Consider the following 25,565-nt stretch of genomic DNA (forward strand, 5'->3'; position numbering starts at 1 on the left):
AGCAGATAATGATGAACTAATAGCTTTAAAGTACAAAGAAAAAATCACCTTGACCAAGTGATCAAGGTTAACATTACCAGTAATGACACACCAACACCATGAGCCCTGTGATATGATGCACTGCAAAGGACACAACGTAAAATTTGAGGTAGTCTTGCCAAAGATGCATAAAGTCATCTGAATCATGACAAACCCCAATTGAGAGATGTTGGACAAAACAAATCAGTACTATGCAAAAAAGTCAAGATCATTAAGAAATATAAAAACTGAGGAATAAACAGTCTACAGAAAACTAAGGAGCAATAATAACAAAATACAATGTGGTTTCTGGATGGAGTCCTGGCACAGAAAGTGGATATTAATGGGAAAACTACTGAAATTAGAATGATTTTTTTAGTTTAGTTAATAGTATTAAAACCATGTTAATTTCCTGATTTTGATTGTTGCACTACCATAAATTTTTTGATGTAAGGCGTTAACATTAGGGAAAGTTAGATAAAGGATATGTGGAAACTACTATTTTGCAATGTTCTGTAAGACTAAAATTTGTTCAAAATAAAAAAAAACATTGGGAATATCTGGAACTTACATAGGAAAATATACAGGGAGTCTAACATAATGATGCCAAGAAATTTACAATTAAAACTCTTACCTTCAAAATCTAAACCCAGAGAAAGAATAAAAGTTTAAAGGCTGCATCCTTATAATCAATGGTTAAAGAGCTCCCAGGCATTCAGTGCATAAGCAAATACATAATATCTATTAACATCTCATTTAGCCAGCTAATAAGCCTCTTAAACAAATATATTTCCCTCCGTAGAGAAAACAAGTCTAACCACCCTTTTTTACCTATGCAGGTGAGGCGACATGCACACCCATCAAAATATAGTTTATTTACACAGCCATGTGTTCCTGAAAAGTTGTATGTCAATCTAAATTTACAAAGCAAATTGTGTTGTAAATGTATTAGGAATGCTTACTACTTGAAGAAATGTATCATCATTTCCTTTTGGGAAATGAATAATAACTCCACAGTTTATCTTTTAGTAAAGTAGTATCTTTTAGTAGTCATTAATGATTTACTTAATGAGACAACTCTGGTGCACAATTTAAAAACATTAAAAGAGAAAACAATAAGGACCACAATTTGCTCTTGTTTTTCCTTTATGGTCTCATCTCTCATCAGTCGTCCTCCTGACCTTGTCCTTCAGCCACTGTGACTTACTTTTAGTCCCCAAACATGTGCGGTGTACTCCTATCTGCACACATAAACTGTGGGGCATACACCTGTGTGTGATTTCTTTCAGGCTGGCTGTGAGTTTTAATCAAAGATTGGATAAATATTTATATAGTCAATTTAGCATTTTTTGTGTGTGATAAAACAGGCTGAGTAAATTACAAGTGTTTGAGCACAGTTAGTATGTTACTTCCTTGGCTGAAGTGTCTCACACTCAACCTTCTGTCCCCAAAGAGAAGCTGTACTTCAAGGCTCAACCAACATGGTCTTACCTGATCTCCTGTAAAAATTGGTCCTTCGATCCTGTATGACCCCATTTGCTAGTACTCTTTCACAATTTTATGATTATTATTGTTATGGGTAGGCATGTCTGTGTTCCCATCAGAAGAGCCAGCCTCCTGATGAGGGGTGGGAAAGGGAAAGAAATGGTGGCCCTGGCCGGTTGGCTCAGCGGTAGAGCGTCGGCCTGACGTGCGGGGGACCCGGGTTCGATTCCCGGCCAGGGCACATAGGAGAAGCGCCCATTTGCTTCTCCACCCCCCCTCCTTCCTCTCTGTCTCTCTCTTCCCCTCCCGCAGCCAAGGCTCCATTGGAGCAAAGATGGCCCGGGCGCTGGGGATGGCTCCTTGGCCTCTGCCCCAGGCGCTAGAGTGGCTCTGGTCGCGGCAGAGCAACGCCCCCTGGTGGGCAGAGCGTCGCCCCTGGTGGGCGTGCCGGGTGGATCCCGGTCGGGTGCATGCGGAGTCTGTCTGACTGTCTCTCCCCGTTTCCAGCTTCAGAAAAATACAAAAAAAAAAAAAAAAAAAAAAAAAAGAAAAGAAAAGGAAAGAAATGGTTTCTTCCTCATTTGAGCACTTTCAGGAAAGAGTGTGGTTCTTTGCACATAAAAATTGCTCAATAAATATTCATTAGAGCATTTTATTATTAAAGTGAACAGAAATTATTAGAATGCACAAAACTAGTGAAGAAGAATGTTTTTACAGTGTTGGTCAAATAAGTCTGTAAATATGATGTATAGGTTTGCTCACTTATAGTTTGCATTGGGTGTGCGAGACAGGCTGTAAGCTTGCAAGGTCCTTATAGCCTAATGCTTAGTTTTAAGACTAAGCCTTTCCCACCTTTTAAATACTAAGATCTTCTCAAAACTAAGCTTTCCCCCACACCCTTGACTGTTGCATGATGTGGGGTGGTGCACTCTTATGAGGAATCCCATTTATGCCTCAGATAAGTGACTTTGTATCAGAGACTTCCTTGTTTGTATATTGGCTTAAAGGCTTTAATTTTCTACACTATAAAATGAAGCAGACCGGGGGCCCTCACTTGCACAGATCCTGCCATCAGCATTGCAGAGGAGAGGCAACCAAGATGGCAGAGTGCTGAAGGAGAAGCCAGTTTGTGCAGAGTTTGTGCAGAGAGAAGGAGATGGGGAACAGAGGTGAATAAGGCTGGTGGGGCCTTTGATTCTAGGAAACTCAGATAAGTCAGTGGCTTTGGGAACCCTGAATGGAAAAGGAAGTGTTTTCCCACTGTGTGTATTTCTTGCCCGCCGGGTGCGAGCTAGGATTAAAGGTAATGGTCCAACAGTTCTTGGCTCCATTGTTTCATTACCGTCTGTCCAAATCAAATGCGAACCTGCATGGGCCAGGCGGCTGTGATGGCGGCTGTGGCTACTGGCTTTACATACAGCCTAAGATAAAAAAAGTTATGGTTGGAGAGGAGCACTGTCTTTCAGAAGCAACTCCGACAATGTTCTGAGGTTTATCTTCCCTTCTGCAATGCATGCATATAAGAAAGAAAGCAGGGTTATCCAGTTTACCCCAGTACATTAATGCAAACAGTGACAGAGGTCTTTCAGAACATTAATTCAGTTTGTCATCTTGTATTGAGCACCCATCTATTGTGTGCTATGCCTTGTGCTGGTATGTGGCATGTATCATTCAATTGCATTATTACTTTTTACTTAAACAGCTAACTGAAACCACCAGCAAGGAAGTAATCATGACAATGAAGCTGGGGTGTGGGGGAGTGTCATCATAGAGAATATTACATATGAAATGGACCTTGAAAGATAAAGATGGATTTCAGCAGGTGGGAAGAGGAAGTGACTGGAAACACATTCCAAGTGAAGATAACATTATCAGCAAATAAAGAGACTCATAAAATTATCTCATCTGGAGAATCAAAAGCAACTTTGTGAAGCTAAACCACTATCTAGAAATAGAGATGGGGTCAGATTATAATGAATACCATGCAAAAAATTTCACCTTAATCCTATGGGCCCTGGGACTTATAGAAGGCTTTTAAATTATATGACAAAATTAACTTTTCTTTGTTTTTCTCCTTCCTCCTTTCCATTCTTCTTTTCTTTCTTCCTTCCTTCCTCCCTCTGTCCCTCCCTTTTTAACAAAAAGTCCTTAGAGAAAACACTGTGATAAAGTCAAAAACACCAAGGACTCACATGACCGGGGGGGTAGTAAAGCACACACTGCATCAGCTTCCTCCTCCAGAAGTTTTCATTCAAAAATTCATGACAGATATCCTAAGTGCTATATCATATCACTTCTTAAACATCTATTCTCATCTTTTTAACCATTTTTTCTGTGTGTGTTGTTGTTGTTCAAATGAAGCATTTTATTTACTTTATCCTTAACTGGCTTAAAACAAACAAAAAAAATAAATATTTAACACGATAGAGGTATTAGCTAGGCTATTTTATTAATAATATTGCAAAATATAAATGTATCAAATCAACATGTTGTACACCTAAACATATATAATACTATATGTTGATTATATAATAGTAAAACAAAAGGCAATTTAATCATGTGTTTTGGCTCATATATGTGCATTTAAAAGTCTTCCTGGATTAAAATAAATGAAAAAGGCAAAACCTATTTCACTAGTAAAAAAAAAAAAAGTTTAAAAATTTCAAGCAGTCAATAAATGAGTGACAACATAGTCTCCAAACTAAATACCAAAGGTTGAAAAGGTTGAGAATTTTCAAATGACCAGTGAGGTCTTTTCATAGAGGCTAGTGTTTGAGTCTAAAGTCCATCAGATAGAAGCTTGAATCTTCGCTCCAAAACTTAAGGTTAAGTGATGGGGAAGAGGAAGCAAGTGGGAAGAGTGAGGTTCCTGTCCGTGGTACTGAAATGTCACTGTGTACCAAGGTACTAGTTTTCTTACCTCAGGACACTAGTAATGATTTCACCTTCCCCATGTCTTTTCCTTAAAATAATAATACTAACAAAGTTCTATGTTGGTGACAAATTTCCTAGTTTTTATAATATTTGAGGACAAATACAAGCAAGGATTTGCTCATCAAGAAGCACAGGTTCACAGCCTGCTTTGATCTCCAACAAGAAAGATAGAGTACATGACTATTCCTGTACTAGCCTTGAAGGTAGGGCCTTGTTACAGTCATTACTGTTCCCCCTGATGTGTCTAACACAGAGCTGATGTGTGAATTCTATCTGCAAATAGTAAACAGCCCCCCGGAGCCTCTGCCCCTCTAGGAACGTCAATGAATGAGTAAGTCGGCAAATGAACAGTTTTCAGGAGAATGACTCAAGGCTTTCTGCAACAGAAATGTAAAAGGCCATTTACTCACCCACATTTTCAATACAGAAAATGTCAGCATATGTAACCAAAAGGAAATGTTTTCTGAGCGTCTCAAAAGGAAATTCATATTATTAATCACAGACAGTTCGCTTTCTAAATGGAAGCACATAAAGTCCCTAAACAAACTTTTGTAACTGTGAAAGGATTTCTCTTCAGCTGGTTGAGACTCTCCTGAAGTGTGAAATGAGCCAGATAATATTCAGCTCTTGTTTCTTAGTCACTGAATTCTCTTTCATGAATCCAATAAATGTCTATTAAAATAAATAAACCCCCTAATGATTCAAGATAACCTAATCAAGAAAACTGAAATGAATAAAAGGCTAACTACAAGGGAGACTTGTCAAGGGCTTCAACGAATCCCTGACAAGGAGGTCATCTAAACCTGAAAAAAGATTTGTGCTCAGCATTTGGTTACAGTTCAAGGTTAATTATTTTACACCTTGAATGTGTTAAGTAAAAATGATCTGCTTCTTTTATTTTTTTTTTCAAAATTGTACATTAAGTTCCAAACTGTATTTTCACGGGGACCAATTTTCAGCTGTTGCTGGGCATGTCTCTTACATTTCTATGGATGTGTTTGTAAAGATAGAATCTGTAATTGACAGTAATGAAAATTTTATTTCAGATCAACCCCCTAACCTGTGTTATAGAGGGTTCAAATTAAAAAATTTCATAAAATCTTGTTGCTCTCCTTACCATCGATACATAGGATACATGCAGTTACTGAACAGTATGGAAATTTGGCATAACTTTATATAAATATGTACACACATATATACATGCTTGCATAGGAACATGCATCTGAAAAGCTGTCCATATTTGTCAAGAAAATGAGTGAATCTGGAATCCTGTACTTCTCTATTTAAATATTAGAAAGATAGTAATGAAATGTACTAGACTAGAATATGAAAGAGGAAACAACAAAAACATTTCTAGTCCCTTACTGCAGGTCCCAATTCTAGCATACCTATGACACAATACTTTATGTTATGCAGATGCCTCAAAAACTCGTAAGTGCTGAGCGACAAAAACCAAACACATCTGAAAACTAGAAATGATTATTTTTTGAAAGATCAAGGCTGGGTCTAGGGTGAGGCAAGCAAGCGACTAATGCACAAAATTTAAGGAGTGTGGTTTTGAAAGCGCATGCCTCCTTCTATTTTACATCCTGGGACCTGGTTTGCCTCACCCTAGTCTTGGTCCGGTGAAAGGAAAATGATAAGCAGACTCTAAGAGCAACGTGGTAGGAATTATTGATAGGCACTAACATTCTCCAACGTAGAACCCTGCTTTAAGTCAATGTCCTCTTCCACAGAGGCTGGGAGTGTTCGGAGGTGGGTTTAATATGTCAGTCTGATCTGCCTCAAAGTTGCATGCAAGTTTCTGAAGGAGCCATGTCATAAACAGGCAAAATAATGCAACTCAAGGTTTCTGCAGTCCATAAAGATGTGCTTAAAGCCTCACTGTGCTAAAGTACATAACCTTTAGCGATGGGTCAATGCATCTGACATTTTATGACCTGCATATGAAGTTGGTGATTAATCTCTGTTGATATCTACGGAAGGGCTCCTCTAAAAGCTAGTTTTAGAGTGTGAAACTTTAACACAACTAATTGTGTGAACAGTAAAAAGGAACCCAGTTCCTCAATACAAGGTTGACATAAAAACTGAGATCTTGAGGGAATTTTCTGCTGATAAAATCTCACTAGAGTCTAATCCTTTAAGATTATGTTGAGAGAAAAAAGGAGGAGAGTGAAGGCCTCAACCAGACAGTTAAGCATCATAGTGTGGACTGCCTGCTTAGCTTGGTATTTGGGAATGTGAAGAAATCTAGCCATTATGTGGTGTAATATTTTTTTAAATGGTAATTATGGTGTAAATGTATAATTTTTTTGTTTGAATTTGGTGGACGGCCCTGAAATTGTAGACTACATGCCCCTGTTGACAAGTGTAGAAAGTCCTCCTTAACAGGGTCTCAAATTTACTGTTTCAAAGAAACCTGCCCAGCAACCAGGGGCAGCTGCTCAGGCAAGGCTGCAGGTCTCCTTTTAGTCTGCCTTCCGGGCTGAGTCTAAGACGCAAGAGCAAAATCACAGGCTAAGACTGAGACCACCAACTCACTGTCCATGGGGCATCAAATGGCTAGCACTTCTGATACCAGGGACATATACCAGGGAGATGGGGCAAAGGTCTTCTTCTAATAGCCTGAGCTGACCCAGCCCCAACAGAGCCATCCTCATAAAGGAAACTTAATAATATTAAGATAAAATATGCAAAGTGGCAAGCTTTTGATCCTTGTACAATATTTTCTGAAGGGTAAAAAACTTAATAATGAGACTAAAGATAACATTTTATACTCTGTAAATTTATTTTCCTATTTTTGTGTGTAAAAGAGACAGAGAGAGGGACAGATAGGGACAGACAGGAAGGGAGAGAGATGAGAGGCATCTAGTCTTTGTTGTGGCACCTTAGTTATTCACTGATTGCTTTCTCATATGTGCCTTGACCAGAGGGCTCCAGCTGAGCAGTGACCCTTTGCTCAAGCCAGCAACCCTAGGCTTCAAGCCAGCAACCTCTTGGCTCAAATCAGCGACCATGGGGTCATGTCTACGATCCCATACTCAAGCCAGCAACCCTGCACTCAAGGTGATGAGCCCATACTCAAGCCGGATGAGCCCGCGCTCAAGCTGGTGACCGCAGGGTTTCAAACCTGGGTCCTCTGCATCCCAGTCTGACGCTCTATCCAGTGTGCCACTGCCTGGTTAGGCTATAAATTTATTTTCCTACATAAAATGTTGGCCTTAGGAAAAGAATTTTAGTTTTAACTTGTCTTATAGTTGTGTTGTATAGTATGACTTCAACTAGGATATAAACACCCATGTGCACCATATACACCTATACATTAGAAGAAAGGACTCTAAAATGTTAATAGTAACTGTCTCTGGATTGTGGAATTATGGGTGAATCATGTTTTCTCATTCATATATTTCTTCATTTTCTGAATGTTCTGAAGTGAGGATGTTATTACTTAATCATATAATGGAGCTTTTTTTTTTTTAATATGTACAACTAAATTTTAAAAAAATAAATGCAAAATCAAAGATTAATATGGAAACCCACTGAAGGAAGAGAGAGGGGTGGGGCAACCGTATAGAATGCAAGAGGGACAGGGAGGTTACAAGAAGGTATCAAGGAGCTCCACTGACCACTCAGACTGCACTCTTGGGCCTTCAGTCCCTGGTGGCCCTTTGCATTTAAGGATCATAGTGAGGTTACACAGAAAATGTTCTATATGCCTTTACATCATGGCTCTTACTAAGGAACCTCACTCATTTCATGGAGGAAAATCACTGATCGTAGTGCACCCTATCCCATGGAGACCAACAATCTGAATATTCTGCAGAAAGAAAATGGAGATAACCCTCAGAATTCACTCACACTCGCCCCTAAAATTAATCCTAAATTGCATACCTTCCCCTTTCCCTCTTATTTATTTCTTCTGCTTCTCCTTCTCTGACTCTTCTCCCATGAAGAAAGGGGCAAGAGTCAGATAAGAGACAGTCAATGGATCTGGATGACAGGCTGGACAAAGCAGCTGGAGCTGATCTGGAGGAAGAGGTAATCTACGACCCTACAAAAGCATCCTGACATACCCACACACTAAGGAATCACACACACTTTCCAGTAATGTATTTCCACCAACAGGATCATAGGCAACACTGGAAAAGTTTGCCCCTCTTTCACTGCCTTTTGTGAACCCCTTCTCCCATTGTGTACCTCGACACTTACAGCCCTCAAGGACCATTTTGTCCCTCTAAAAAAATTTCTAAATTTTTCTCTAAAATTTTCCTTCCGTTTTCCTACTTCTCTTGCAAACCTTGCCTCACACACAGTGTTAAAAATTACTCTTAATGGTTGATGACAGCAGTTGATACCAAGGAGTGAATAAGATTTAGTGGAGGGTTTATTTCCATTTTAAAAGACATTTAAAATGGAAGGGGAGGGGTCATGATGTATATTTGAACTTGGCCTTTGAGGTTCTAAGCCTACTGCATTTCACAAGAGTTTCAAATTAAAGGTTCTTCTGATTTTACATCCAAGAGAGAATAGAGAGATCTCACTATTCACCTGCCTTCTCAGTCACTCCAAGAACTTAATACTTCTCCATAGAAACATAATAAAGGGAGGAAAGGGAATGTGAATGAGGAGGGGAAACTCTTTCTTCTCTCAATCCTGCAACCAAGGAAGACAGTGTGACCACTTCCCACAGCAGCCGGGAGAGGCTCAGTGCTTTGGCCAAAGTCCCGATATTCATCGGGGATATACACCTTATGGATTTGCCCCAAACACATGCAAAAGACCAAATCATGCAATTCATTTTACTAATCATGATTTTTATGAAGCAAAGCTAGCACTTACAAATTGGAGTAAATGTCTTAAGTTAAATTACCATTTTAAAAAATCTCAGCCCCCGACTTTCCAACTGAGTCAGCTTTTCCCAATAAGGTTCCTCATTCATAAGTGAGAATGAGACCATTGTCCCAAAGAAAAAATGAAAAAACTTCAAAGCACCTTATCCCCACTTAGGCTGAATCTCATCCTTTAGCACGTTACTCCCCAGAACTGCACTTTCCTCCAGATTCTACAAAACCAGGGCTCCTGAGTTCTTCAGGAGGCATCAAAAATTGGGAGAGCTAAGTTTGGGCCAACTGGCAAACACAGCTTTCAATCAGCCACCTGAATTATTTTTGGAGGCTGAAGGCATCACTATTTCCAGAAGCCGTGGTGCCAAGTCAATAGGAAGATTACAGACATTTTGAATCAAGTTCTCAGACTGTGGTCTTCAGTTTTTCTTGAAAGCTTCTTATTAAGAAAAGGACTGAGTGAAACTTTGATATTTACATCAAGTCACAACTAAGGGGCAGGTTTGCAAAATCAATTGTGTAGCTTTTATACTCACTGCACATTTACCACATATGTCCTTTATTACACAGTGGAAAACCATTAAATGCACAGTAGTTTTGCCAAGTGGCATTATGCATTTAACAGCTTTATTCGTTTAACAGCTCCAACTCTCATTATATTTTGCCATGTGGTACATGGGATTTTATGCATTTAACAGTTTAGGAAGGCTCCGTGGTATTTTCTTTTCATGTTATTTCATACTATGGTTGGACGTCAAATCTTAGCAAACTGGATTTCAAGAATTTCATTGATGAGAGATAATGAGAATAGTATGGAAAGATTACTACATTAAAATCGAAAAGGGAAACAAATATTTCCATCCTCTTCCAAGTTCCTAGATATTCCACCCCTACCCCTTTATCAACATCTGAAAAAACCTGCTTGCTTAAGAGAAACACAACACTCAGTCACTTCCTTTCTTTATGGTATACAACAGAGGACCTGTTAGGGAGAGAAATGGTGGACCATTTTACCACTTCACGTACTTAGGGATGAAAACATTTGTCATGAAAGACCGCAAAGGAAATCAAGCTCAGACTCAAAAGACCCTCAAAATTATGCTTCAACAAACTTTTGTTTCCTTCACCACGCACGGGGTAACTGTTCATCTCAGGGATAGACAGACACTTCAATTAATCCGTTCTAGGATAGGGTTCTAGTTGTCCCTTTAAAGGAATTGAAATGGAGAGTCGATCCCATCAACTGTTGCTGTTTTCAGAAATTTTAAAAAAAGAAAAGAAAAAAACCCCCGAGCATCTGTCTACCTTTTCCCTGGAGCACCCATCCCCCACCATCCCCGCGCTCTGGAAAACTGCAGTGGATAAGCATCTCTGTGTTTCTGTTGAAGATTTTAGTGCTCACTCTGGGCTCCCCTGCGTGTGTTTTCTCCTGGAAAAACAACTGTATTCTACACATAAAAGAAACACCTGACATCACAAGGTGTCTCTGGGGCTGGGGGAAAGCAATTATTATTACAAAGTCGGTCATTCCCCTGGTGGGAACAAGAGAGGCAATGAGTCCTGGCTAAATGTGGTCTCGGAAAGACGCTGTTCTACACATACCAAGTTCTGCTCAAATAACACCGCCCCAAATTTTATTTTTCAAGAGAGAGGAAAAAGAATACATAGTAGTGTTTAGAATTAGAAACCGTTCAATGCTGATTCTTTTTTTAAATTTTTTTTTAATTCTTTTAAAGACAAAAATCTGGGTTTTGACTTCATCTCTATTTTGAACTCCAGTGAGAATAAAAGCAAACTGTAAAGAAAAACTCCGAACATGACAGGTTCCCCAGGGATTATTATTGTTATTATTATTATAAGAACAGATGTATTTTTATTGGTGGGAGGAGAACAGTCTACTTCCAGCTCTCGCTTTTGCTCTTTTAAAAACCACTCACCTGACTTTTATTTGCAGCCACCTTGGCAAACAGGGCTTGAGACACCTTGGCCCTTTTCATCTCCTGTTGGATCTCGTCATAAATGGCAGCTGTGATGTTGACATTGGCGCCGTCCACCTTAATGGGGAGGTCTGTTGTCGGTGTCGAGGTTTTGGCCTACCAAGAGACCATGAAAATAATAATTTAAAAAGTGCTGCATTCAGCCCAGCCATCTGTGCAGAAATTATCAAAGGATTTCAGTCAGCTGATGCCAAACTGCATTAGCTACAGAGGGACACTTCCTGTCCATTATTCTAATCAGGTTAATTGTGATTGGAAATAATTGCAATGCATTCCTATAGGACAGGCGCAGTCCTGTAAACCCTGTTCCTGCCCTCACAGAATCCTACAGCTCACAGGTAGGAGGGCTGCTCTGTACCTGAAAGCCATCACCCAACTACCAAGTGAGCATGCAGAACACACACACACGCAGCTACCCTTGTCTTTCTAAAACCAGCACACCTTGGAAGAGCCAATTCTTCCAGAAAAAATGAGTAAATGTGCATAGGTCTCTAAATAATAAATTATTACTCAATTTAATGCACTCCCTTGAGTCTCTCTCATTCTTTATTAAAGCTTCACGTATGTCATTTGAGTATGTCAAGTTTCCCATCATTATCATCATTATGCTACCCAGACAGTCACCTAATTTCACCTAGGAAATCAGTGGAAATAAAACAAAATTTCATTTCATAAAACTAGGCTTCAGAATGCCTTTGATGAGGCATTTTCATTTTCTTAAACTCATATTGTAGTTTTATGTATTCTGCCGTGCTCGTTTTAATTGAATGATTTCCCATCAGCTTCAGAGACAAATGAAGGACAACAGAGAAAACGTCTGTATTTCTGTGGATTAGAATAACCCTAAAACGTTTGGAGCTACTTGATCCAAAAGAGCTCCAGAGCACTTGCTCTGGTGAGTAAAGAGGGGGGCTGGTGGCTCTCTGAGAACTCCCGACAGCAGGAATCTGCCCCCGTCCTTGGGTTCACGAGCATGGCCAGCTGATTTGGTCGAAAGTAGATTTTTCTCCCTCTTATCCCACTCAACCTTAATCCCAAACCCGGAGAGTAGTCCTCAAATCACCACTGCCCCTCTGTGGGTGCCCCGAGCTGTCCCTGTGGACTGAGCACACGCGGTGCTGCCCTGAGCTGTCCCTGTGGACTGAGCACACGCGGTGCCCTGAGCTGTCCCTGTGGACTGAGTGGACTGAGCACACGCGGTGCCCCGAGCTGTCCCTGTGGACCGAGCGCACGCGGTGCCCCGAGCTGTCCCTGTGGACCGAGCGCACGCGGTGCCCCGAGCTGTCCCTGTGGACCGAGCGCACGCGGTGCCCCGAGCTGTCCCTGTGGACTGAGCACACGCGGTGCCCTGAGCTGTCCCTGTGGACTGAGTGGACTGAGCACACGCGGTGCCCCGAGCTGTCCCTGTGGACTGAGCACACGCGGTGCCCCGAGCTGTCCCTGTGGACTGAGCGCACGCGGTGCCCCGAGCTGTCCCTGTGGACTGAGCACACGCGGTGCCCCGAGCTGTCCCTGTGGACTGAGCACACGCGGTGCCCCGAGCTGTCCCTGTGGACTGAGCACACGCGGTGCCCTGAGCTGTCCCTGTGGACTGAGCGCACGCGGGTTCGCAGGAAAGAAGGGGCATGTGGCGTGGGCACTGGGGTCACTCGCAACGCCGTCCTAAAGCCAACATCGGGTCCCGAGTTTCCACGAAGGCCAAACTCCTAGGAGCACTCTGGGACTTCCACTCTCCTTTGGCCTCCCTGTCTCCTGCTACTTTTTAATTACTACAGAAAAGAAGAAGAAAGTACGCCACACATTTGTGTGCCTGGCACTCCAGAAAGAGCTTTACTTTTTGTTATCTCATTTAATTCTTTTAAGAACACAATGAGTTAGACATTATTATTATTATTTTCATTTTACAGAGGAAGACAATTGATAATAAAAGAGAAGATTTAACTTGCTGGAAGACAGGCAACAGCAAGTGAGACAACCATGGTCTGAACTCAAGTCTTTCAGGCTCCAAAGCGTGGGCTCAGAACCCCTGTGCTCATCGGCCTCCACCATCTCCAGCTGACCCCGATGCTCTTCTCACAGGTACTTGCTCGCCCTCATGTTTGGAGTCTTCCGGTAACAATCCAATTGTCTGTCCTTTTTTTTTCTCTTTCTTTCAAGAAACTCTTTTTTTCTTTTCAAAATTTCTGGTTAATCCACAGTAGTTTTCCTGTTGCATGTACCTTTTAGCATATTATTTCTGCCTTTCTCAACTCAGGTTCCTTATTAGCCTCAGTGACTGCCTCACCTTACTTGACTGATCCAAACTTCTCTGGAACCTGGGGGCTAAAAATGAAAGCCCTCAAGGTGCTAAAATATGATTAGGATCCCAGGCTTTGACATTAGAATAACCAGAGTTCAAATCCTAGTTTTGCCCTGGCCGGTTGGCTCAGCAGTAGAGCGTCGGCCTGGCGTGCGGGGGACCCGGGTTCGATTCCCAGCCAGGGCATATAGGAGAAGCACCCATTTGCTTCTCCACTCCCCCCCCCCCTCCTTCCTCTCTGTCTCTCTCTTCCCCTCCCGCAGCCAAGGTTCCATTGGAGCAAAGATGGCCCGGGCGCTGGGGATGGCTCCTTGGCTTCTGCCCCAGGCGCTAGAGTGGCTCTGGTCGCAGCAAAGCGATGCCCCGGAGGGGCAGAGCATCGCCCCCTGGTGGGCAGAGTGTCACCCCTGGTGGGCGTGCCGGGTGGATCCCGGTCGGGCGCATGCGGGAGTCTGTCTGACTGTCTCTCCCCGTTTCCAGCTTCAGAAAAATACAAAAAAAAAAAAAAAAAATCCTAGTTTTACCCCTGATCCATGTGGCCGTATACAAGGCATTTAATCAGTTTAAACTTCAGCTTCCTCATCTCTAAGATGGGGATCCCAGAGCAAGTGGAGAAGACCCAACTCACACGGATGCTCCTGAGACCTGATCCAGAGTAAGTGCCTGATAACTTATCGTTCTTACCCTTGTATTGTTGTTTCATTATTATTAAGTACATCAAGGAATACCGGCTAATTGAAGGGTTATGAGAAGAGACCCTGGAGTTTTCATTTGAAATTTCTTCAATTTGTTTTAAACCAATAATAAAGTGCTGATGGGCTCTGAGAAATAATCCCCATGCACCTGTGTGAGGCCTCCTCTGTGCCCTGGATGGCTGACCCCAACTGAAAGGCTAGCTCAGTGGGCCTGTCCTCTAACATGTGTTCTCACATGGAAGCTTTACTCAGCTCTGCATATTTACCATTGAGATAGGTCTGTAAGGAATTTTGAGTAAGTAGGTAATCGTGAAGTGTTTTAAACAACCTTAATAATTTCCCCTTTTTAAATGCTTAATCAACAGAAGAAAAAAAAAAACCAGAATGTCTCAGAGAATGTATAGAATACCAGTGCCATGGCTGTATTCTCAAAAATATTTTGAGAAAAACATTTTATACTTATTTTCATAAATCACAAAACTGTGAAATTAAATAGTTAATTTTCCTGTTATAAAGGGCACCTGTATCTAGAAATTTTTTGAATAGAATTTTGTGCTATTGAAAAAAAGCAAAATACCCTGTGTGGCCTTAGAAGTTGATCTAGCTCTGAAGGCTATCAGGTCTTTGAAAAGATGCCTAAGATATCTTGCTAGAAAAATATTATGAAGGAGCAGAAAACCAACCATACAGAACTGTGTGATTTTCTAAGACGCAGAAGTGACTTTCTCAGCATTGTCTGGTTAAATAGCCATGAAGTATGGCTGGGCTCTCCTATAATGACTTAATGAACTTCAAAAGTGGCAAAAATATTGGCAAATTTAATAGATGTAAATATTAGTGCACATTAACAGCTCACCCAACTCAACAGCCTAATATGTATGCCCCAGAATTGAAAAAAATATATCCTATATAAAAGCTTGGTTACACTTGTCCAAAGTAAGCAGTCAAGAGACTTATTTTTGTTTTAACAGCAATTAAAACTCATAATTCACTAAATATTAAAGTGTAAGTATCCCAAATTGGCAGTGCATGATAGAAAATGATCTTCAATTAAAAATCTATTGCAGAGTGCAAAATTATAAAAAGTTAAGATGTTTAAAAAAAAAAAGTATGTATCTGAAAAAGCTCAAATATTTCTACTAGAATAAAATTTTGCTTCCATGCTTAATCAGTTCCTTGGAACTTACCAGAAAATAAACACATAAGAAAAACAAAACTATAGTATCTAAGCAAAAAACTCCTTTGGTTTCAAAGTACCCATTTTTCTGATTTGTACAAATGTGAGTCTGTTACATGTTTTAAGAACTACACTCAGAGGAAACTCTCCTCTATCCTAGCAATAGTAAAATGAAATTGGCTGTATCATAAATCTAGTGGTAGCTAACATTGAAGGGAAACAGACAGTAGCAGGTTAGAAGTAAGTGGGCTCGGATCTGAACTGAAAATCACTCTCAACTGACTTGCGCCTTTGACCCTTCAGGTAGGATCTCTGACAGCATTACTAGATGTATACATTTGCAGAAGGAGCTGACACAACGTGTTTAAATTGTAGAGAAAGGACGGATGGAACACTAAGTCATGTAGTCCTGGGGGAGCTCGCCATAGGAAGCAAAATAATGAAGGTTTACCTTTCCACTGCCGCTTTCCAAGGGGTCACTGACTGAACCATTCTGTCGGGCCGTTGCGCAGGCGCGCTTCCTTCACACACAGGTTCCTCCCCCGCTGTCTCTTTCAGATTGCGTAAAGCAGAGCTTGGACTACTTCTCTGTCTCCTGCCCACAACTACCTCACCCCCATCCAAATAAAGATACAATTTAAGGAAGCGCAGTATGCTTGCTATGCAAGCTCACCTGCAACACAAATCCCTTAATTCAGGGGTCCCCAAACTTTTTACACAGGGGGCCAGTTCACTGTCCCTCAGACTGTTGGAGGGCAGGACTTTAAAAAAAACTATGAACAAATCCCTATGCACATTGCACATATCTTATTTTAAAGTAAAAAAAAACAAAATGGGAACAAATACAATATTTAAAATAAAGAACAAGTAAATTTAAATCAACAAACTGACCAGTATTTCAATGGGAACTATGGGCCCGCTTTTGGCTAATGAGATGGTCAATGTGCTCCTCTCACTGACCACCAATGAAAGAGATGCCCCTTCCGGAAGTGCGGCGGGGGCCAGATAAATGGCCTCAGGGGGCCGCATGCGGCCCATGGGCTGTAGTTTGGGGACCCCTGCCCTAACTCCTTCTTTGATGACTAAGCAGTTGTATGTAGACATCTATAGCCTCCTTCCACCTGCTCCTGCTCTCCTGCAATGTGTGGGAGAATTGTATTTTCTGTCCCTGAAGGGACAAAGATGACATATGATATAGTAAAGGACAACCAATTTTATATGATCAGAGCTTCATATCCTCTGACCAACATGTTCAGTGGATTAAGAAATCCTTGAATTATGTCTCTTAGTTTTCGAGGGGAAACACAGTATCAGTGAAGGCAAGATGCTTCCAAGGCAAAGAGTGCAATGTCACTGGAGCACATATCTCACCTGAGGGGTTCGGGAGGAGCTGGGGCTGCTCGAGGCCGACGAGACCATGCTCACATTGGGGTTCATGCTCCGTTCTCTCTCGTCCTGGTATATGCGATCCCGCTCCACTTCCGGAAGATTGAGGAAATTCTGCATGGCCCTCAAGTTTACCAAAAGAGATTGAGAGGCTGTCCGAGGGTCCTCTTCCTTACGGAGAATCTCGGACAACAATCCCTGGTTAAACGGAAGAAAAAAAAAATTGGCCGAGTCATAGCTGCAGGTGTGTGTGTGTGTGTGTGTGTGTGTGTGTGTGTGTGTGCTTTCCGTCTTCCGCCCCTCATCCCCTTTATCTGTGTGGTGTAACAGCTGGCTGTGACGTCAAGAACCTCAGTCTAATTCCCAAGAGTTCTCCAACAGGAAGGTTTTGTGGGAATGTGCTTGCCTTCCAGGGGCTGTGGCTTATTTTAGATCGTTCTGTACTGACACTTTATCATCACTGTAATAATCACTAGTGTACAGAGATGCCAGCTAGCAAGGTAGGAGCTGGGGAAAGAATTGTGAAGCTGCAATTACCACCAGGTGCCTCCTACAAGTATTTCAGGAACTGTTAGAACTCTCTGCTTGAAATTGGGAACACTTGGCAGTCCTGCTCAGCTTTAAAAATCTGCCAAGTTTGGTAAATTTAGTTCCGACATTTAAACAGCATGGGAGATTTACATCGACTTGAAAAAAAAGTTTGGCTGAATTTCTATGTGACCGGCCACTGTTTTCAATATAGATGTTTCTTACAGCAAAAAAGAAAAAGAGAGAGAGAAAGCAAATGGCTACAACTTGTGTTCATCCTCTGATAGCTTCTCAATCCCCACACATAATAGGTATCCTTGCTTATGCACCAAAGAGCACCGAAACATTTTTATGAAATGCCCTCAAGGAGGAAGCTCTAATCCCACCATTAAAGGAATGGAAATGTGGGGCCTGACCTGTGTGGCGCAGTGATGAAGCGTCGACCTGGAACACTGAGGTCGCCAGTTCAAAACCCTGGGCTTGCCTGGTCAAGGCACATATGAGTGTTGATGCTTCCTGCTCCTACCTTCTCTCTCTCTGTCTCTGTCTCTCTCTGTCTCTCTCTCTCTGTCTCTCCTCTCTAAAAAAGTTAATAAATTAATAAATGTAAATGTGGTCACATCCGGTGAGGGACCAGAGCACACGCTGGAGAGTATCATGGTAGACTGAGAAACCTTCTGAATGTGTGACTTATCCAAACAGAAAGCCTTAAATCAGCGGTTCTCAACCTGTGGGTCGCGACCCTGGCGGGGGTCGAACAACCAAAACACAAGGGTCGCCTAAAGCTATTGGAAACCGATGGCAGGTTGAGAACCGCTGCCTTAAATGGAAAATTAGTGTTTTTATATGCTCTAATCACAGAATTCAACACACACACACAAAATGAAAAAGTTGACAAGTAGAGATAAGTAGTATGAATGTAAGAAAGAGGCTGGACAACAAAGTTGGAACACTGTAGTACTTTGGGCAAAAGCAGGTCCATTTCCACTCTGCACACCTCTTAGATTAGCACAGAGACACTGCTTTACATTCCCAGCTAACATCTGTTCTCAGGACAGTATGAGACCAGGGCCTGGGATCATCTCCCAGGAAGAGCTTGAGATGTTAACCTCTGTGTCTTAGAACAGATGGGCAACCCCCAAATCTTTAAAAGTAGGTGCCAAGGGCATTTCCACTGAAGGGAATATTCATGCAAAGGAAACACTTTCAGATTTGTAATATATGATTTAATTATAAGAAGCGTTTGGTGCAAGAGGAATATACCATCTCTTGATTGGCCAGGAATCTTTAGGGTAAGTTAGGCGATCTTTGAAAATAAATACAGTGGTACCTTGAGATATGAATTTAATTCATTCTGTAACCGAGCTCATAAGTCAGTCAACACATATCAAACTGCTGATACTAGACCCGTGGGCCAATGCGCCAACTAGTGGCAGCTTCCCAAATCACGACTCATATCTCGGAATTTCGCTTGGATCTCGAACAAAAATACGGACTGAGTCGCAGCTTGTATCTTAAAAAAATCGTATGTTGGTCTGTTTGTATCTCAAGGTACCACTACCACTGTAATGCATTATAAAACAGTGAAGCAAATGTCACTTATATAAATGTGCATCCTAGAGTTATCAGTACTCCCCAAAGGTAGTCACCATTTAAAACATCATGTAAGGCAATTTTACTGTAAGGAACCTACAAACTGTATGTCATCTCATAGTTCTGCAACTTGGGTGTCGTGTTACTTTGATTACAGATGTCTTTATGATGAGAATAAAATCTGCCATACAATGAAGCCAGAAAAAAGGTTAACCAGGGTGACTGTGTGCATGCCCGCCCAAGGAAAGGACATGGGAGGCTGTGTACGTAAAAATGCCCTCCCGGGAAAACAATTCCAAGAAAATTCAGACTTCTTGTCGTGCTTTTACAACCAACAAGTGACACATTTGTCTTCCAGAAAATGTCATACAGTCTAAGTACCGATTCTTTTTCTAAAATTAAGTCAGTTCTTCCTTAAGTTATTCTACTTCCACTTGCACTAAGCAACCACAATATTAATAATAAATTTGTTTCTGAGATGAAAATCTCCAAGAAGGAAGTCAATTTAAAATCAATACTAATCTCCAACACCAAAAGACACTAAAATTGTTATTTTCTGAGGATTCATTAATGATGAACTCTGCAAACAAAGGATAAGGTGGACTCCTTCTCCTCCTCCTTTTCTCTCATAAGTAATTTTAATATTTTAATATATCTTAGGTTATCAACTTGGAGGAGTTTTAGGGTCTACATACAGATATATTCTTTAGGCTACTTACATTTATACTTAAGATATCTCAAGAGCAAAGTTTATAAATTTCTGTGAAATTATTTTCACAGATTGTAGAGTACAATATGGCTAAGAATTTGCACACAAGATAGCAAAATTACCAAAACTCGTGTCCTAATAGACCAGGCCTGAAATTGTGCATTCTGCATCAATTTAAAAAGTCACTCTGAAGCACAGATTATTTTTTGTTTTGTTGCTTGATATACTTTTTTTATTCCCACATTAAAAATGTGGTGTTCCTTCCTCTGCATTTTTTATATGTTGGACAACCTCATAGAGAAGTAAATCCTTCTCTGAGAAAAATCAAGACGAACCATTCTTGTAAATGACTGCCCATTGGCGTCACTTAGAAGTGAACGAGACACAATATTTGTACATATTTTAGAAGGCTGGTGGAATACAGTATACTGCTGCTTCTGTTCATTTACCTAATTGAAGATAAAGTCTCAAACCAACAAGGTGGCCAGTGCACCTCCACGAACTGCCCCAAAGAATGAGAACACTGTTTTAAATTATTTACTTAAAGTCTCATCTGCGTAGCTACGGTCCCAAAGCAGATTATTATCACCTCAGATATTCACAATAACAAGTAGCTAATGGGTAGGCGTAAGAAGTTTTTAGTTGTTTTGTTGAGCCTTTTTCATTTTGGTTATAAGCTTTTTAAATATTTAAACTGGGATTTTAAAAAATAGAGTCCTAATTCTGCAGGCTCATAAATGGTAAAGGAGTTTATTTAGTTAGTAGATAATCATCGTAAAGAAGAAAAATCTATGGCATAACTTACATACACCATGAATTGGCCCATCTGATTATCAAGATAAGTAAATGTTTATTATATTGAAAGTGTCTTGAATAGAACATAATTAATAATTTATCACACATAAAAATGTCTAAAGCCCTTGCCCCTCTATTGTCTGGCATTTTAATTACCAAGCATCCAGGCAGGAGATGTCACTGGGACATTTCCATCACGCAGCCTGAGATGCAGAGAATGTGGTACAGCACCTGGGCACTGGAAAAAAAAAAGTACTTTTATGAATAGAAGGGCCAGGAATATTGAAAATGTGAAAATTGAGGAAAATTAATAAATTAACCAGGATATTGCTTATTAAACTTTCATATCAGTAATCATATTAAAAACATACTGCAAGTATTGAATAAAGTGGTCATTAAGTATTTTCCTCATCGTGGGCAACAGAGCCTTCCTGAGGGAGAGATGAAAACAACTCCCCCCTCAGTGGGAGCGGAGGTTACGTAAGGCCAGGAAACACTGCCGGAAAAGGAGTAGAACGACCATCGGCATGGAGCAGAGAGGCACCATGCTCACCTGGCTCTAGGGCTGCATGTTGCTGAAAGCCGGTGGGAGCTGGGGAGAAGAACCTGCCCTTGGTTTTCTCCCTAGCCTTCTAAGGGGAGACTTTGTGAGTTTCATGTTATTTCCAGCCCCAGCAAGGAATGTAAGGGGTTGGCAGAAAATTCAACAAAAGCAAAACAATTCAAAATGCAAAACAGGTGCTAATATAATGTCCTCGAGCTTGGTTCCTAATATAGGTTATCTCCACAGACAAAACATGCAGGCTAATTTTGAAAATTAAAAAAAAATTTTTGTGTACTTATTATTTCTAGTATTTTAAATAATATTTATTTGTAACAAATTAAATGACCTTATAATAATGTCTTAAATTTGAAATTTCTATTGATGAGCTTTCTTATTTAAATGACTATAATGTCCATGTTTCTTCAACAATTCACATAGTTTGCCCCAAGTTATTAGTGTGCAAATACATGCTGATAGTCAGAAATGTTTGGAAAACATGACCATAAATGGCTTTATAAAATTTACTTCTAGGTTTCTGCGATAGCCCTTGAGACGTTGTTTGGGACAAGTGAGAAAGTGCCTTTGATGGGCCCTTAATCCCTTCAGACAGCAGTGAGAGAACCCAAACTTGGACCAGCTTTTAGGAACACTGTGCTTGAGACCCTCCGACTCCCCCAGGCCACTCCGGGGCTGACAGCAACAGTGAAGGTCATTACCGAATCAATTTGAACAGATACCTGTTCTGAATAGCTCTCACATCTTTGGGAATTCTCAAGGATTAGGTGATATCTCCCACTGATTGTCTAGAGAACCCCAAATCCAATATCCCTATCACCAAAGAATGACAGATTAGTCTATTAATTCATTTCTTATTTACAACTTGATACAAAGCTCAGAAAGGAATGAAAAGATTAATTAAGATCTAGATTCCGCTGCCAAGCAGTTGACTCTATGATGGTTTAGAGAAGCACAATGTTAAACATGACAAGTGCCATAAATTTCAGCTAGAACTGCCATCTCAGTTCAAACGAGGGGGAAAGGATTGCCAACTACAGGACTCAGGGAAAATGTCTTGGAAGAGGTGGCACTTGGCTGGGATTTGAAATATACACAGTACATGGATATAGAGATAATGATGAGACCAAGCAAAGGGGGCGGGGGAGAGGGGGAACTAGGCGGTATTAGAATATTTGAAGAAAAAGAAACAGCATAAGTAATCCAGAATACCAAGAGAAGTTTCTGTTTCATTAAAAGCTTTAAAAAAAAAAAAGGACAAAAACTGATAAAGTGGTAGGAGACATTTTGAAGAGAAAATAATACAAAACACATTAATATAATTCTGAACTACTGGAGTGTACACGAACTAACTAGCAAACATTACCCCCCAAATGAAGTGATATTAGATAATCTGTTCAGCCTTTTTGTCACCTGCAACAAATTAGGCTTTCAATATGCAAAACATCTTCCTTCCAGAAAAACAAATGATCATGATTCTATTTAATTGTAATTTAATGAGGCATAATTTATTTTTTAAAGTGATATACACCAGGTGTGTACTGAGGAAACTGGCCCAGCCAAACCCCAGTGCTTTTTGGAAAAATCCTCAAACTAGCCAGAGACTGTTTTCATTTCCGTAAACTGTATTTGTTTGTGGCAGTTGAAGTCTCACTGTATAAGTATAAAGTGTAACTTGCAGTGTTCACATATGTATTATAACATATACCTTTAAAGTAACTCAACTCCTCAAAACACTCATTTATCATATAAAGCAACTACTTTGAAAGTATTGGCTTCTAATCTAAACAAAGGGAGATTAGAATGTCATGTAAATTCCAAAGATAGTTTATGTGATTGCTGTGCTAAAAGTAAAAATGTATGCTTGACACTCCTTTAGACATATTTAGACTGGGTATTTTAGAGAAAATAAGCCCTATCCCCTCATAGCATATTTTAATTATTAATCGTTAGGTGTATGAAAAAGGTTATAGCTATTTAATGATGTCCTCTTCAGAAACCAAGTTACATCTGTTTAAGGATGCATGAGTTGAAACATTTGCTATATAGTAGTGAGTCTGACAATATACTGTTTTAGTTCATAATTATATATTGATTTTAACAAATGATGACATAACCGATCAGCAAAGTTAAAAGACAAAAAGACCCCGTATTTATAGATTAAAATTACACAGGGTCAAAGGTGGAAGGGTCCTTGGCACTCACATGGGGCAACCCTGCATCCTGTCTCTGAACATGACCTATCACACACATCCCTTAAAACACACACAAAAGAGAAAGTCCCTCCAAAAGTCCCCCCACATTTCGCCACCCCTTTTGCATGGTTGTTAGCCTTAATTTTCAAACAATTGCCAAATTTTTGGTTCCAGCTGACATAAGAGCCCAAAAACAGTGTCCTCCTAAGAAGACCAGGTAACACCAAATTCCTAGCTTCAGCATACAAAGTGACCCCTTAAATTTTAGTTGATAATGCACAGTTGTTTGAAGCTGAGAAATAAGCTGCATAACTGTAGAAACTATTGCTATCCTACATTCTGAAAGCTGTCCTTACAAAATCGATTCTCTCCTAATCTCCAATCGTGTTTCCTTCTGGATGCCCGTAAGGGGCATTGTCCCCTCTGCTCACGCCTACAAACAGCTTTCCCCGGGCCCCATATTCATATTCTACAAACCCACTATAAACTGACTGCTGAAATTCATTTATGTAATGCTAAAAATACTCCCCCCTCCCCCCCTCCCCCCAGAGCACTGCTTAGCCACGAAGCCAGAGTATTTAGGCTGATTTGAATAAAAGGTATACAGGGCACAACAATGACAATTTGATTTTTATTATTAAAAATGATGTGTTAAATCCTCAAAGAAAATGTTGTTATTGCATTAGTTTAATAAAACCTCTCTTTTATTATAATATTTCTTTATTAGGAAAGACAGCCTATGCATGTAGCATTTTTGTAGGATGGGGGTGGAGAGAATTGAGCATCTGAAGGGAATTACTGTACTCTGCAAATATAAAGGCATATACAAAGATAACATTTGCAGATAAATGATGTTGCTTCAGAGACCTATTCTGCAATGCACTGACAGACTATGTATTGTGTATATATGTGTATACACTGCAGTTGGCAACGCTTTCTCCCTCCTTGAATGGAAATGGCACTAGCTCTATCTCACATGTATGACAATTTCATCTTTTATATTGTGCTGCTATAACACCTCTTCTTCCCATCGAATAGTAAACTCCTTGGGAGCAGGATCTATACATTTTGTGCACAGTAGCTAGTGGGGGAATATACAGGGATATAGGGCACAAAAACACACAAAGTGCATAATTTTCCTTTTCCTGAGACTTGGGAGCCCTATTTCGTTGAACAGACAGTAGCAGGCCCTGAGAGACCACGTATTAAAAGCCCTACTCCCATTGTTCTCAAGATCTGTTTATTCAACCTACTGAAAACAATATGATAATGGAAACAAATTTGGGACCACACAAACTCTACTGTAGAACGAATATTGCATGTACCCCAAATCTGCAATTTATTAAATGAAACCTTTCTCTCACAGACAGCTATCTTTCTAGTGTACATAACAAAACTTTGCTTGTGCCACCTGACACATCAGAATACAGAAAGCAGGTGCCACACAGTGGGTACATTCAAAACAGCCTGCACTTTTTACATTTCAATCCCCTGTCCGGGCCACACTTGGGCACATACAATGGAGGAACTTGGCCTAAAACAGGTTTCTGGCAACTTTACTAATTTTTACCTACTTAATCGATGCAATAACAGATGCAATTACATCAGCAGTCTCATCTCATTTTCCTCCTTATTCCTTCTCTCCTTGTCTTTAGAAAGTCTTAGGTGCTAGAACGGGGAGTTATGCACAACCTAAAGCAAAATTTTCTAAACACATGAGCACCAAAAAGCAACAGCAAAGAGAGAACTGAACAGGTTTCCCTGGGGAACATTTTACCAGCGCTGTTCTTGGCTCTGGGCACATCCATGGATTCCACTAACACCTCAAGTTCCTGGTGGCATGACAATTGCATTCGCAAAGGTCTGGGCCCTGGTTATTGCATGAGTATCCTCTGAAACAACTGCTGGCAAGCTGCCCCTCAAAATTTACTAATCTGGGCTACTTTGTCAAATCCTTGGCAAAAATAATACTTTCCAAAAATAAAAACAAAACAAAAACGTATATTTATTGAACATTTATATCTCAAATGTATCAAATGCATTCAGATATAAGAAGCAAAGCAGTCTATTTATATACGAGTTGACTCTGTCCTGAAACAGTTATAAAATATTACTTTTTCCTGCTGAACTATTACTGCATTAATGTCAATCACCTCCAGGGTCGAAAGCATCTGTTCTCACCAGTTCATGTGACACATCACAGTACTTATTATACCACAATGGGATTCCTGCTTTGGAAGTCTGTTTCTTCCTTGCATTTTACTCCCTGAGGAGGGAGTCTGTCTTTTATCTTCTGCTCTACGACAGCAGAGATGATGAGAATAAAGTGGTTATAAGTATGAGTTCTGAAG

General features: G+C 40.5%; 1 protein-coding gene and 1 non-coding gene across 4 annotated transcripts in view; one reads left to right on the plus strand and one right to left on the minus strand.

The window, feature by feature from the left end:
• SATB2 (SATB homeobox 2) overlaps window positions 1-25,565 on the minus strand; it is a 194,886-nt gene that overhangs the window by 43,542 nt on the left and 125,779 nt on the right. For all 3 annotated transcript variants that reach the window (XM_066345909.1, XM_066345910.1, XM_066345908.1), the window contains 2 exons: window positions 16,821-17,033; window positions 11,219-11,374 (listed from right to left, as the gene is read on the minus strand). In XM_066345909.1, coding sequence (XP_066202006.1) covers window positions 11,219-11,374; window positions 16,821-17,033 — 369 coding nt within the window. The remainder of the gene's footprint in view (window positions 1-11,218; window positions 11,375-16,820; window positions 17,034-25,565) is intronic.
• Window positions 1,669-1,744, plus strand: TRNAV-GAC (transfer RNA valine (anticodon GAC)). Its single transcript has one exon. It is a non-coding gene; the product is annotated as a tRNA-Val (tRNA).

The sequence above is a fragment of the Saccopteryx leptura genome, chromosome 7 (assembly GCF_036850995.1).
Source record: "Saccopteryx leptura isolate mSacLep1 chromosome 7, mSacLep1_pri_phased_curated, whole genome shotgun sequence".
Classification (NCBI taxonomy): domain Eukaryota; kingdom Metazoa; phylum Chordata; class Mammalia; order Chiroptera; family Emballonuridae; genus Saccopteryx; species Saccopteryx leptura.